Source organism: Salmo trutta, chromosome 2, assembly GCF_901001165.1.
Source record: "Salmo trutta chromosome 2, fSalTru1.1, whole genome shotgun sequence".
In the NCBI taxonomy this organism is placed as follows: Eukaryota; Metazoa; Chordata; class Actinopteri; order Salmoniformes; family Salmonidae; genus Salmo; species Salmo trutta.
The window spans coordinates 70508902-70523120 of record NC_042958.1 but is presented as its reverse complement, the minus strand read 5'-3'; the positions used below and the strand labels follow the sequence as shown (position 1 = coordinate 70523120).

Genomic DNA, 14219 nt, shown 5'->3' with positions numbered 1-14219 from the left:
CATACAGAACAAAATGGACTCAAACTGGTTAAGACGGAAAAGCTGAGGCCACAATCAGACAACATGGAGCATTTACCAGTATTGACTACTTTAGCCAAATGTCCATTGGGTACACCAGCAGGAACACCATACCCTAGGAACCACAAGAGTTAAAAATACTGACTCACAAATCCAGTGTGCATTACAATATACATTGCTTATGACTAACATAATAACCAACAAGATCAAAGTGGCAATTGACAAAACATTGGAAAATGACAAACATCGGATAGAGTGAGCAAATGTTTTATTTTAAATAATACAAATGTTCAAACATACAGTGCGCAGTTCTTAACATTTACACAATCTCAGTTTTTAATAGTGAATGCTTACCACCATTTGGTGCTTTAGCTCCTCCATTTGACACTTTAGTTCCTCCAATGGGTGCACCTGCTCCGACACCTTTAGTATTTTGAGGTTGAGGTGATCCATTTCCATAACCTACAACATTTACCAGTAACATATCAATTTGCTACAGCACAATGAAGAAGATACATGTATTACCTGGGATGGAATCTAAACAAACTTCCAGGGTAGACTTACCATTAGCTCCTTGTCCATTGGACACACCAGCTCCAGCACCATAACCTGGAAATAACAACAAAACAATTACGATTTAGACCTACTGAAAATTCCTAAATCGACCTAGTGCAAATTCACCATAATAGTTATAATGTAGACACTTCCTATTCAACAGATCAGATAGTGCCTTCAGAAAGTATTCACACCCATTTACTTTTTACACATTTTGTGTTACAACCTGAATTTTAAATAGATTACATTTAGATTTTTGTCACTGGCCTATACACAATACCCCCTAAAATTAAAGCGGAATTTGGTTTTTTGAATTCTTTACAAATTAATTCAAATTAAAAGCTGAAAAGTGTGCAACCCAACAACTTACATGGACTGTGTGCAATAATAGTGTTTAACATGATTTTTTAATGACTACCTCATCTCTGTACCCCACACATACAGATAATTGTAAGGTTCCTCAGTCGAGCAGTGAGTTTCAAACACAGATTCAACCATAAACACGAGGTATGTTTTCCAATACCTCACAAAGGGTAACTATTGGTAGATGGATAATTTTTTGTTTTTTAAAAAAATGATGAGGTCAATGGTGACTTTAAAACGGTTGCAGAGTTTAATGGCTGTGATAGGAGAAAACTGAGGATGGATCAACAACATTGTAGTTACTCCACAATATTAACCTAATTGACAGAGTGAAGAGAAGGAAGACTGTACAGATACAAATATTCTAAAACATGCATCCTGTTTGCAACAAAGCACTAAAGAAATACTGCAAAAAATGTGGCAAAGCAATTCACTTTTTGTCCTGAATACAAAGTGTTACGTTTGGGGAAAATCCAATTACAACACATTATGGAGTACCACTCTCCATATTTTCAAGCATAGTGGTGGCTGCATCACGTTATGGCTATGCTTGTAATCATTAAGGACTGGGCAGTTTCAGGATAAAAAAGAAGCAGAATGGAGTTAAGTACAGGCAAAATCCTAGAGGAAAACCTGGTTCAGTCTGTTTTCCACCAGACACTGGGAGATGAATTCACCCTTCAGCAGGACAATAACCTAAAACACAAGGCCAAATCTACACTGGAGTTGCTTACCAAGAAGACCGTGAATGTTCACGAATGGCCAAGTTACAGTTTTGACATAAATCTACATGTCGAGACCTGAAAATGGTTGTCTAGCAATGATAAACAACCAATTTCACAGAGCTGGAATATTATTTTAAATAATTGTTGCACAATCTGGGTTTGGAAAACTCTGAGACTTAACCAGAAAGACTCACAGCCGTAATCGCTGCTAAAGGTGCTTCTACAAAGTATTGATTCAGGGGTGTGAATACTTAGGTAAATTAGATATTTCTGTATTTCCTTTTTTAAAAATTTTTTTTTTAAAAATGGGGTATTATGTGTAGAAAAAATAAATATTGGATACACTTTTCAGGACTTTCAAACACTTTAGCAGGAATTTACCATTAGGTTTAGCTCCATATCTATTGGGTACACCAGCTGAGATCAAATATAGCATTAATATGTCAACAGTTTAGAGGCGACTCCGGGATGCTGGCCTTCTAGGCAGAGTTCCTCTGTCCAATGTCTGTGTTATTTTGCCCATCTTAATCTTTTCTTTTTATTAGCCAGTCTGAGATATGGCTCAAGGCCAGCATCCCGGAGTCGCCTCTTCACTGTTGATGTTGAGACTGGTGTTTTGCGGGTACTATTTAATGAAGCTGCCAGTTGAGGACTTGTGAGCCGTCTGTTTGTCAAACTAGACTCTCTAATGTACTTTTCCTCTTGCTCAGTTGTGCACCGGGCACTCCCACTCTTTCTATTCTGGTTAGAGCCAGTTTGCGCTGTTCTGTGAAGGGAGTAGTACACAGCGTTGTACAAGATCTTCAGTTTCTTGGCAATTTCTCGCATGGAATAGCCTTCATTTCTCAGAACAAGAACAGACTGACGAGTTTCAGAAGAAAGTTCTTTGTTTCTGGTCATTTTGAGCCTGTAATCGAACCCAAAAATGCTGATGCTCCAGATACTCAACTAGTCTGAAGGCGGACAGTTTTATTGCTTCTTTAAATCAGAACAACAGTTTTCAGCTGTGCTAACATAATCGCAAAAGGGTTTTCTAATGATCAATTAGCCTTTTAAAATGACAAACTTGGATTAGCTAACACAATGTGCCATTGGAACACAGGAGTGATGGTTGCTGATAATGGGGCTCTGTTCGCATATGTAGATATTCCATAAAGAAAATAGTTTTTAAAATCAGCCGTTTCCAGCTACAATAGTCATTTACAACATTAACAATGTCTACACTATTTCTGATCAATTTGATGTTATTTTAATGGACACTTTTTTTCTTGTCTTTCAAAAACAAGGGCATTTCTAAGTAACCCCAAACTTTTGAACGGAAGTGTATATCATAATATATAATACAATTTTATAATATATGCCATTTAGCAGACACTATTATCCAAAGCGACTTACAGTAATGTGTGCATATATTTTCTTATGGGTGGCTCAAGATTGTTCCATCTAAAACTCTGAAATATCTTTACAATAACCAAAAATATCATATTTTCAGCAGTATGAAGCAGATGTACAAAACAAAGTAAAAAAAACAAAAAACAGAACTTACAGAAAGGGAAGCATAGAAGTATCACTCATAAAAAAGATCTACCACTTATCAGACTTGCATTAAAGGAGAATGACAGGTCTATAACTCGCATTTCTATCTGAAATCAGTCGGGTCGTACACGGGTTGGGACGTGTTGTTGATATTTACCTGGTTTGGGTGCCTTTGCCCCACCATTGGGATATCCATACCCTAGGCATCAGAAACAGACAAATGCTTATGTTCTTAGACGGTCATTACAACTGGTTTGATATCAAATGACCATAACTATAGAACAAAAAAGGAATGAATACAACTGAGTAACATTGCAGTCTTACCACTGGGTCTGGGACCATATCCATTGGGTACACCACCATAACCTGAAGTTATCCCCACAGGAAGAATCAATTCAAAACTTTTTACTTAAAGATGATTGTGACAGATTTCAAACAAAATTGGGTCCTTGAATGACATGGTTCAACAACAACAATCATAAGATTTAGGAAACTCCGCAAACAGAATTCTAGGGGGGACTTACTATTGGGTTTGGATATTTGTATTAAATATTGGAATAATCTAATATTAGCATGAAACAATCAAGGTCTTTAAACACTTTTTTGTAATTGCCTTTTATGGTGTCTGATGGAGTATATTTACAATGTTGTTAATATTTTTTTTATTTATTGGGATTGTCCCGTCTTTCAAGAATCCCTGGACTACATGCAGTTATAAAAACCAGTTCTCATGGTGAACAGTCTCAACAGAAATTTCACTTGGCAATGGCATCTTTAATAGCTGTGATTGTAGCACAAGTGTAGGGGTTTACATTACCATTGGGTTTAGCTCCTTGTCCATTGGGTACACCAGCTCCAGCACTATAACCTAGAAACCACACAAATGTTAACTCAAACCAAATGGTAGTTGTGTCACGTAACCTCTGAAAACATAATACTGATATATGCTAAAACACTGACTTACCATTGGGTTTGGCACCTTGTCCATTTGGCACATCAGCTCCAGCACCATATCCTATAAATAACACAGTTGTCACAAAAACAACTAGAAAATGACATTTCCTAAAGAAAATGTGTGTGCTTGCATTGTTGTGAAATAGTAGTAGTGGTAGTGACTGCAGTAGTAATGTTAGTAGTAGCAATGGTAGTAATAGGGCTGTTATAGGCCTATGGGTTAGTTGTGTGGTGAGCTGTAGTGTGGAGTCACTATAGTGAGTTAGTATAGTAGGCTAGAGGGAGTACTATGGGTGTGTTCGTAAATTCACTCTGGAGTGCCAGAGTGTGCTCAGAGTGCGCTCTGGGCATTCATAAATTCAGAGCGTTGTCAGATTGTCCGTTTGTAAATTCAGAGCGTTTAGAGCGCACACTGGACACTCTGGCCGAGGAGTAGGATTGATTCGAGCGTTGTGACCTCACAACGGCAGTCAAGCAGCCAAGCTAACTGGCTAACGTTGGCTAGCTTGCAAGCTACTTCCAGACACAAATTAGAGAACACTTCACTCTGACCATTTTACTTGCCCTAGCAGAGCTGGTTGGGCTGTTTTCATGTTATCCAGCGCGTTGGTGACTAACTGTGCTGCTGGCAACAATTTAATGACAATTTTTTGCCACCATTTACTGACACCGGCCATATTCAGCGGGTGTTGAGCATTCGTAAATTAATCAGTCATTCTGCACTCTGGCACACTCAGGTGAGAGCGCTCTGAAATCGGAATAGATAGCCAGAGTGAATTTACAAACGCACCCTATAGCATCATAAGCCTTGAAATGTGTTTTTCAACATTTTGAAAGTTCTGTAGCAGTGATCTCAGTTTAGAATGTCGAAGCCTGCATTCTGCCATTGAAGTGGGAATACAACAAGCTTTATAGATGATAAAATTATGAATGGAAGCAAAAAGATGTGTTAAAGCAATCTAAGTTGGGTCAGTCTGCATATTTCAACGTCGGTTCGGTGTTTGTAGCTTAAATGGATCAAGAGCAGTGGCGAATTCAAAATGTGCTTTTCTGTAGACTATGGACGCAAATTTAAAATGGTGCAATTTTAAAATAGTTCTAGTACAAAAAGTACAAATAGTATCAACAATCTTTTGACAAGCAGTTGAGTCAGTCAGCACGTCAGCTTTGGTTTGGTGTTTGTAGCATAAATGGTTCAAGAAAGGTGTCGGATCCAATTTGACCATTGAAGTCTACGGAGCATTTATTGAAAATATATAATGGTTAGGGTTAAAAGTACAAATAGTATCAACAATATATTTTACAAGCAATCTAAGTTCAGTCAATCTGTACACGTCAACGTTTGGTGTTTTGTTACTTTAACGGTTCAAGAGCAGTGAGGAAAAGCAAAATGTACCAATCATAGCTTACGGAGCTTTTATGTAAATGTAGAATGTTAGTGCAAAAAGTATAAATATATTCAAAAAGCTTTTTAAAACCAATGTTAGTTGAGTTAGTCTACACATTTCAATGTTAGTGTGGTGTTTGTAGAATAAACGGTTGAGCAGTGGCGAATCCAAATACTTCCCATTAAAGCCTTTAGACCTTTTATGCAAATGTAAAATTGTTATAGTTCAAATTATAAATAGTAACAAAAAGCTGTATATAAGCAATCTATGTTTAGTCAGTCTGCACATTTCAACATTGGTTTGATGTTGATAGCTTAAACAGTTCAATCAGAGATGTCTCCATTTTTGTATTTTCTTTTTTACCATTCAAGTCTATGGCCATTGAAATGCATTGGGATTTATGCAAATATGGTTGTAGTGTGAAAAGTATCATAAGTATCAAGAAGTTTATTTCTAGCAACCTGAAGACAATCAGCTTGTACATTTTGTAGTTGTTTTGGTATTAGTAGCTTTGATGGTTTTGGTTCTATAGGTGGCAGCGGAAGGCGACTAATAAATGTCAGATTTCAGCTGTTGTTCTTGCTTTCAGCAAGCACACCTAATTATAATATACTGCTAATTCAACATGAATTATCTAGAATGAACTGAAACAGAGCCAAGGTGGTTTACCATTGGCTTAGCACCATTTCCATTGTACACAGCAGCACCATGTTTCCCTTACTGAACCTCCAAGCATAAGATAATCCTAAAATACTTGGTAAAACACAAAATTAGCTTATAAAGAAAAAAAGGGAGATTTACCTTTGTTTTTTTTAGCACCATTTCCATTTGGCACAGCTGCAGGAGCACCATAACCTAGAGATCAGACAGATTCAAACCAACGCACATGGTTGTACCACTTAGGCCAGGGGTTCTCAAAGTGCCCTCAGAACAGCCCACAGAGATGCTGGCCCATGTTGACTCCAATGCGTCCCACAGTTGTGTCAAGTTGGCTGGATGTCCTTTGGGTGGTGGACCATTTTTTATACACACGGGAAACTGTTGAGCGTGAAAACCCAGCAGCGTTGCAGTTCTTGACGCCTGGCACCTACTACCACACCCCGTTCAAAAGCACTTAAATCTTTGGTCTTGCCCATTCACCCTCTGAATGGCATACACATATAATCCATGTCTCAAGGCTTAAAAATCTTTAAACCTGTCTCCTCCCCTTCATCTACACTGATTGAAGTGGATTTAACAAGTGACATCAATAAGGGATCATAGCTTTCACCTGGTCAGTCTATGTCATGGAAAGAGCAGGTGTCCGTAATGTTTTGTACACTCAGTGTATATTTTTTACATGTAATGTTTTTAATGAATATTACTAAGAACAGATTAAACACATTTTGGCACAGGGGTTCTTGGAATACATTTAGAGGGTATAATACAATGTAATATTATTAATCTACAATTTGTGTTCTTAACCTGGGGCAACATGGGTCTGGGAGGCTCACAGGGATATTGGCATCCATAGTACTCCACCAATTATAACTTTTTTAACTCAACGCTTCTTGTATTCACCAATATATATATATATATATATATATATATATATATATATATATATATATATATATATATATATATATATATATATATATAATTATTATAAAACATTTTTTTTACATAAATGCACTGTAATTTAAGCTTTAAAAAGGCAAAGTTCTCTCTCTGCCTCATGTCACAATTGAATTGCGGGATGTAACTTTCAAAATACAGAAATTATCCCTGTATGATGCATAGTTTTGATGTCTCCACTATTATTCTAAAATGTAGAAAATAGTAAAAATTAAAAAAAACCCTGGAATGAGCAGGTGTGTCCAAACTTGACTGGAACTGTATGTATATACTGTATTTTAGTCAAGGCCATCCTATTAAAATATTGCTGCACATTTACTATTCTAACCATGTATTCTTCATATATAGTACATATTCTATCCACATTCTGTCCATAATGTCTATACATCCCATATATCTAAAAGTATGTGGACACCCATTTAAATTACTGGATTCGGCTACTTCAGCCACACCCGATGATAACAGATGTATAAAATCAAGCACAGCCATGCAATCTCCATAGACAAACATTGGCAATAGAATGGCCTTACTGAAGAGCTCAGTGACTTTTCATGTGGCACCATCCCTATGGTGAAGCATGGTGGTGGCAGCATGGTGGAGGCTAGTCAGGATCGAGGGAAAGATGAACGTAGCAAAGTACAGAGATCATTGATGAAAACCTGCTCCAGAGTGCTCAGCACCTCAGACTGGAGTGAAGGTTCACCTTCGAACAGGAAAACGACCCTAAGCACACAGCCAAGACAACGCAGGAGTGGCTTCTGCGAATGTCCTTGAGTGGCCAAGCCAGAGCCCAGACTTGAACCCGATCAAACATCTCTGGAGAGACCTGAAAATAGCTGTGCAGGGACGCTCCCGATCCTACCTGACAGAGCTTGAGAGGATCTGCAGAGACGAATGGGAGAAACTTCCCAAATACAGGTGTGCCATGCTTATACCATCATACCCAAGAAGAGTCGAGGCAGTAATCGCCGCCAAAGGTGCTTCAACAAAGTACTGAGTAAAGGGTCTGAATACTTACGTAAATGTGTTATGTTTTTTACACACATTTTACAAAAAAAAGTCTAAAAACATGTTTATGCTTTGTCTATATGGGGTATTGTGTGTAGATTGATGAGGGGGAAAAAAGTATTTAAACCATTTTTGAATAAGGCTGTAACGTAACAAAATGTGGAAAAAGTAAAGCGGTCTGAATACTTTCCAAATGCACTATATATATATATATATATATATATATATAGTAACAGTCAAAAGTTTGGACACACCTACTCATTCAAGTTTTTTTTTTATTTTTGTTACTATTTCCTACATTGTAGAATAATAGTGAAGACACCAAAACTATGAAATAATGTAATAACCAAAAAAGTGTTAAACAAATCAAAATATATTTTATATATTTCAGATTCCTCAAAGTAGCCACCCTTTGCAGCTTTGCACACTCTTGGCATTCTCTCAACCAGTCGGGAGCTTCATGAAATGGGTTTCCATGGCCAAGCAGCCGCAAACAAGCCTAAGATCACCATGTGCAATGCCAAGGGTCGGCTGGAGTGGTGTAAAGCTCGCCGCCATTGGACTTTGGAGCAGTCGAAATGCGATCCAACGGACAAATCTGGGTTTGGCGGATTCCAGGAGAATGCTACCTAGTGCCAACTATAAAGTTTGGTGGAGGAGGAACAATGGTTCGGGCTGTTTTTCATGGTTCTGGCTAGTCCCCTTAGTTCCAGTGAAGGGAAATATTAACGCTACAGCATACAATGGCATTCTAGACTATTCTGTGCTTCCAACTTTTGTGGCAACAGTTTGGGAAAGACCCTTTCCTGTTTCAGCAAGACAATGCCGCCGTGCACAAAGCGAGGTCCATACAGAAATGGTTTGTTGAGATCGATAAGGAAGAACATGACTGGCCTGCACAGAGCCCTGAACTCAACCCCATCAAACACCTTTGGGATGAATTGGAACACCGACTACGAGCCAGACGTAATCGCCCAACTTCAGTGCCTGACCTCACTAATGCTCTTTTGGCTGAATGGAAGCAAGTCCCCGCAGCTATGTTCCAACATCTAGTGGAAATCCTTCCCAGAAGAGTGGAGGCTGTTATAGCAGCAAAGGGGGGACCAACGCCATATTAATGTCCATGATTTTGGAATAAGATGTTCGACGAGCAGGTGTCCACATACTTTTGGTCATGTAATGTATTTAACTTACCTTAGAAGGGTTTCATTTGCAGGCTGACTAGCATCTATTTTGTTGCAATGTCCCATAAATGTAATGCCCAAATCAAGTTTAAGTATGTACAATACATGTGTCACAGAGACATAATTCAAATGAAAGGCTACAGCTAATCTTTTTTCCTTTTACCATGATTGACAAATTATTATTTTGATTCCCATGATTCGATTTACTGCGATTGATCCAAACCCAAACTTCCACACTACGGCGAAGTGAGAAATGTGAAGTGCGGCATCCTTCAAACAGTACACAATTATGTGTATAGCCTTACTGAATATCTTAAAACATTCAAACTTGGTAAAACACAACATGTGCATATAAAGAAAAAGGGAGATTTACCATTGGGTTTAACACCTTGTCCATTGGGACCACCATAACCTACAGAGAGAATCACAAATGGTGTAAATAAACGAAACACTTTTCATATCAACAGCTGAGGAAGACTTCTTCAAACACAATGCTAAGCTTACCCTGCGTGGGTCTTTTTTGGCCTCCTCCATTAGAGTATCCAGCCGAGAGGCCACCACCCAGGCCAAGACCAGCCCTGGCATAGGCACCATTTGGCCTGTAGCCTGGTTAGACAATGGACAAGGGTCAAAAGTATACAAGGATATACTATAATATTCAAAATGATTAGGAAAAAAATGTAAATTGCTCAGATAGAGTTTTGCATTGACTCACCATTCATTGGCTGTGCGCCATATCCATTACCACCATACCCATTACTGCCATACACTAGAAACACAAATTACAACATTAATAGTTAAAACAAGCATCTATAAAAAGTGAATTCATATACCCATACACAATTTTCTGTTTCTCACTTACCCCCCCTCCTGTTTGCAGCTAGTTGAGGTACCCCCTGACCATTTCGAGTCCCCATTCCAAGAGAAGCACCTGATACCAAAACAAGAACAAAGGAGCAAATATGCGGTCATTGTGATAAATGATAGATTATTATGCTATAAAGAAATGGTGGGTGGTTAGAGAACACAGTACTTTACCTGCACCAAAAGGTGGTCGGCCGTATCCTTTCATGGGTCCTTTCATGCCAGCTGTGAAACACATACAATACACAAAACAACATGATGTGACCCAACTCAAACTCCTCCACCATTAAACACACACAGAAATGCAGAAGTTATCTTGGAAAAGATGAGGAAAGCTACTTAATCATGTAACAAAACTAGCATCCAGTGCTAGTGTAAACGTATTCATTTAGTCATGCTGAATGAATATTGGCAATGTATAGGCGGGTTGACAACGTCACGAAAACGATGCACTCGCTTCGATGGGGCAAAAGGCCGTGTGTTGCTGTGATTCCGATGGCCAGATAGTTAGCAACATTGACAAGAAACTGCCATGTAGGGGAATCGTAAGTGGCTCGTTTCATATAGTTTAACGTTGTTCTTGATACGATGTCTTGTTTTGAGGTGTTTCGACTCATTTCATGTCAATGCTAATATTACTTAAATTCGCTAGCTAACCAACAACTAACAATGTATTTGAGAGACATTGTGCAAATGTATTTATGCTTTCCATAAACATTGGGGACAAAATATAGTTGACCTGTTGTCAACAATCTAAGCCAACCCAGTCTGTTTTTCTGCAAGTTTCGGTTTTGTTGCTAAACAACCAACCCATCTATATGCCAATTTTAGTTGTACAGACTCTGAAGTACAACACATAAGTACAACACACACACCATTTGGATTTGGCGCACCACGTCCATTGGGTGCACCAGCCGCAGCTCCTTGACCTAGAGGTTTCAGGTAAATGACACCAAATAGCTTATTTTTTATAAATTGATATTTAAACAATATTATAAAATTCTATTCATATTTAAGCACACTTTACAAAATTAATTTAGGCGTACCATTGCGCTTAGCTCCTTGTCCGTTGGGCACAGCAGCTGGAGCAGCACCGTAACCTATAAATAAATTATTAAACGTAACAGAACCTGAAACAATCGTTCACAGACGGTTTGGGAACAAGTAATCATTTGTCATTGTGAACAGTCTCAATGAAAATTTACTTGGCAAAGGCATCATTATGAGCTATGATTGTGGCACCAATATAAGAGTTTACGATACCATTGGGTTTAACTCCTTGTCCATTGCCATTAGGCACACCGGCACCATAACCTAGAAATAAAACAGTTGTCACAACAAAACAATTATCATATACTGCAAATTCACCATGAATGATCTATATATGGACAGAAACAAAGCCAAGGAGGTTTACCATTGGCCTTAGCACCATTTCCATTAGGCACAGCTGCAGGAGCACCATAACCTAGAGATAAGACAGATGTTAATTCAAATAAACCAAATGGTACTTGTGCCACTTACTGAACCTCTGAATACCAATATAATTACTAAAACACTAAATTGATACTCAAAGAAAAAAAATGATTTACCTTTTGATTTTTGACCATTTCCATTGGGTACAGCAGCTGGAGCACTATAGCCTGCAACAGGGACGTCAGTGTTACAGAAAAGCATGATTGTACCAGATAAACAAATAAATCCGATATGACATAGTACAGATAAGTGGGTAATTTACCATTGGGTTTAGCACCATTTCCATTGGACACAGCTGCAGGAGCACCATAATAACCTAGCGATAAAACAGATTAAAACCAATGGTCAAAGTTGTATCACTTACTGAATCCCTGAAAAAGTACTAATGCAGACTACTTGCTTTAACACAAATAATTGGCATGAAAGAAAAAAGGGAGATTAACCATTGAGTTTAGCACCATTTCCATTGGACACAGCTGCAGGAGCACCGTAACCTATATAAATCATACAAACATTGCATGTAGATTAAATCGCTGCACTCCACAGGTGTAAACCCTCCATATGTAATTTAGCTATTGAATAAACTCAACTCTCATGGAGCAACGTGTCACACCCCACCAACCCTGCTGTACATACAGTGGGGGAAAAAAGTATTTAGTCAGCCACCAATTGTGCAAGTTCTCCCACTTAAAAAGATGAGAGAGGCCTGTAATTTTCATCATAGGTACACTTCAACTATGACAGACAAAATGAGAAGAAAAAAAATCCAGAAAATCACATTGTAGGATTTTTAATGAATTTATTTGCAAATTATGGTAGAAAATAAGTATTTGGTCAATAACAAAAGTTTATCTCAATACTTTGTTATATACCCTTTGTTGGCAATGACACAGGTCAAATGTTTTCTGTAAGTCTTCACAAGGTTTTCACACACTGTTGCTGGTATTTTGGCCCATTCCTCCATGCAGATCTCCTCTAGAGCAGTGATGTTTTGGGGCTGTCGCTGGGCAACACAGACTTTCAACTCCCTGCAAAGATTTTCTATGGGGTTGAGATCTGCAGACTGGCTAGGCCACTCCAGGACCTTGAAATGCTTCTTACAAAGCCACTCCTTCGTTGCCCGGGCGGTGTGTTTGGGATCATTGTCATGCTGAAAGACCCAGCCACGTTTCATCTTCAATGCCCTTGCTGATGGAAGGAGGTTTTCACTCAAAATCTTACGATACATGGCCCCATTCATTCTTTCCTTTACACGGATCAGTCGTCCTGGTCCCTTTGCAGAAAAACAGCCTCAAAGCATGATGTTTCCACCCCCATGCTTCACAGTAGGTATGGTGTTCTTTGGATGCAACTCAGCATTCTTTGTCCTCCAAACACGACGAGTTGAGTTTTTACCAAAAAGTTATATTTTGGTTTCATCTGAACATATGACATTCTCCCAATCCTCTTCTGGATCATCCAAATGTTCTCTAGCAAACTTCAGACGGGCCTGGACATGTACTGGCTTAAGCAGGGGGACACGTCTGGAACTGCAGGATTTGAGTCCCTGGCGGCGTAGTGTGTTACTGATGGTAGGCTTTGTTACTTTGGTCCCAGCTCTCTGCAGGTCATTCACTAGGTCCCCCCGTGGGGTTCTGGGATTTTTGCTCACCGTTCTTGTGATCATTTTTACCCCACGGGGTGAGATCTTGCGTGGAGCCCCAGATCGAGGGACTTCTTCAAACCAGGCTGCTTACCTATTGCAGATTCAGTCTTCCCAGCCTGGTGCAGGTCTACAATTTTGTTTCTGGTGTCCTTTGACAGCTCTTTGGTCTTGGCCATAGTGGAGTTTGTAGTGTGACTGTTTGAGGTTGTGGACAGGTGTCTTTTATACTGATAACAAGTTCAAACCGGTGCCATTAATACAGGTAACGAGTGGAGGACAGAGGAGCCTCTTAAAGAAGAAGTTACAGGTCTGTGAGAGCCAGAAATCTTGCTTGTTTGTAGGTGACCAAATACTTATTTTCCACCATCATTTGCAAATAAATTCATAAAAAATCCTACAATGTGATTTTCTGGATTTTATTTCCAAATTTTGTCTGTCATAGTTGACGTGTACTTATGATGAAAATTACAGGCCTCTCTCATCTTTTTAAGTGGGAGAACTTGCACAATTGGTGGCTCACTAAATACTTTTTTGCCCCACTGTACACTGATGAGAGGTCATCAATTCAACACCAACCAAAACATGTTTTCCCGACTGTAGTATTGTGCAAGAAACATAATGTAAATAGAGAAACACAGTGCAAAGTGAGTATTTACCATTGGGTTTGGCAGTGTTTCCATTGGGCACCCCAGCTCCAGCACTGTAACCTAAAGAACACCCAGGTGTTACCAACATATACTGTGTAACATATGAAAATTACGAACACACAAAATGTTAGCATTGGCATTACAGGTATAAAAGTTATATATCGCGTTATGGTTCGTTCCACCAAATGAGTATTTTTGGGGTAGTGTAACCTAAAAAAAGGTTTTATTTCACCTAATTTTGA

At 38.8% G+C, this 14219-nt stretch overlaps 1 protein-coding gene across 6 annotated transcripts in view; it reads right to left on the bottom strand.

Moving 5' to 3' along the window:
* The window catches only part of cmn (calymmin), a 100002-nt gene that overhangs the window by 56186 nt on the left and 29597 nt on the right, over nt 1-14219 (bottom strand). For all 6 annotated transcript variants that reach the window (XM_029713350.1, XM_029713340.1, XM_029713358.1 and 3 more), the window contains 21 exons: nt 13987-14037; nt 12129-12179; nt 11948-12001; nt 11802-11852; nt 11627-11677; nt 11476-11526; nt 11259-11312; nt 11088-11141; nt 10387-10437; nt 10211-10279; nt 10064-10117; nt 9853-9954; nt 9722-9760; nt 6341-6394; nt 4162-4212; nt 4015-4065; nt 3522-3563; nt 3355-3396; nt 583-627; nt 373-480; nt 77-133 (listed from right to left, as the gene is read on the bottom strand). In XM_029713350.1, the coding sequence (XP_029569210.1) occupies nt 77-133; nt 373-480; nt 583-627; nt 3355-3396; nt 3522-3563; nt 4015-4065; nt 4162-4212; nt 6341-6394; nt 9722-9760; nt 9853-9954; nt 10064-10117; nt 10211-10279; nt 10387-10437; nt 11088-11141; nt 11259-11312; nt 11476-11526; nt 11627-11677; nt 11802-11852; nt 11948-12001; nt 12129-12179; nt 13987-14037 (1182 nt within the window). The remainder of the gene's footprint in view (nt 1-76; nt 134-372; nt 481-582; nt 628-3354; nt 3397-3521; nt 3564-4014; nt 4066-4161; nt 4213-6340; nt 6395-9721; nt 9761-9852; nt 9955-10063; nt 10118-10210; nt 10280-10386; nt 10438-11087; nt 11142-11258; nt 11313-11475; nt 11527-11626; nt 11678-11801; nt 11853-11947; nt 12002-12128; nt 12180-13986; nt 14038-14219) is intronic.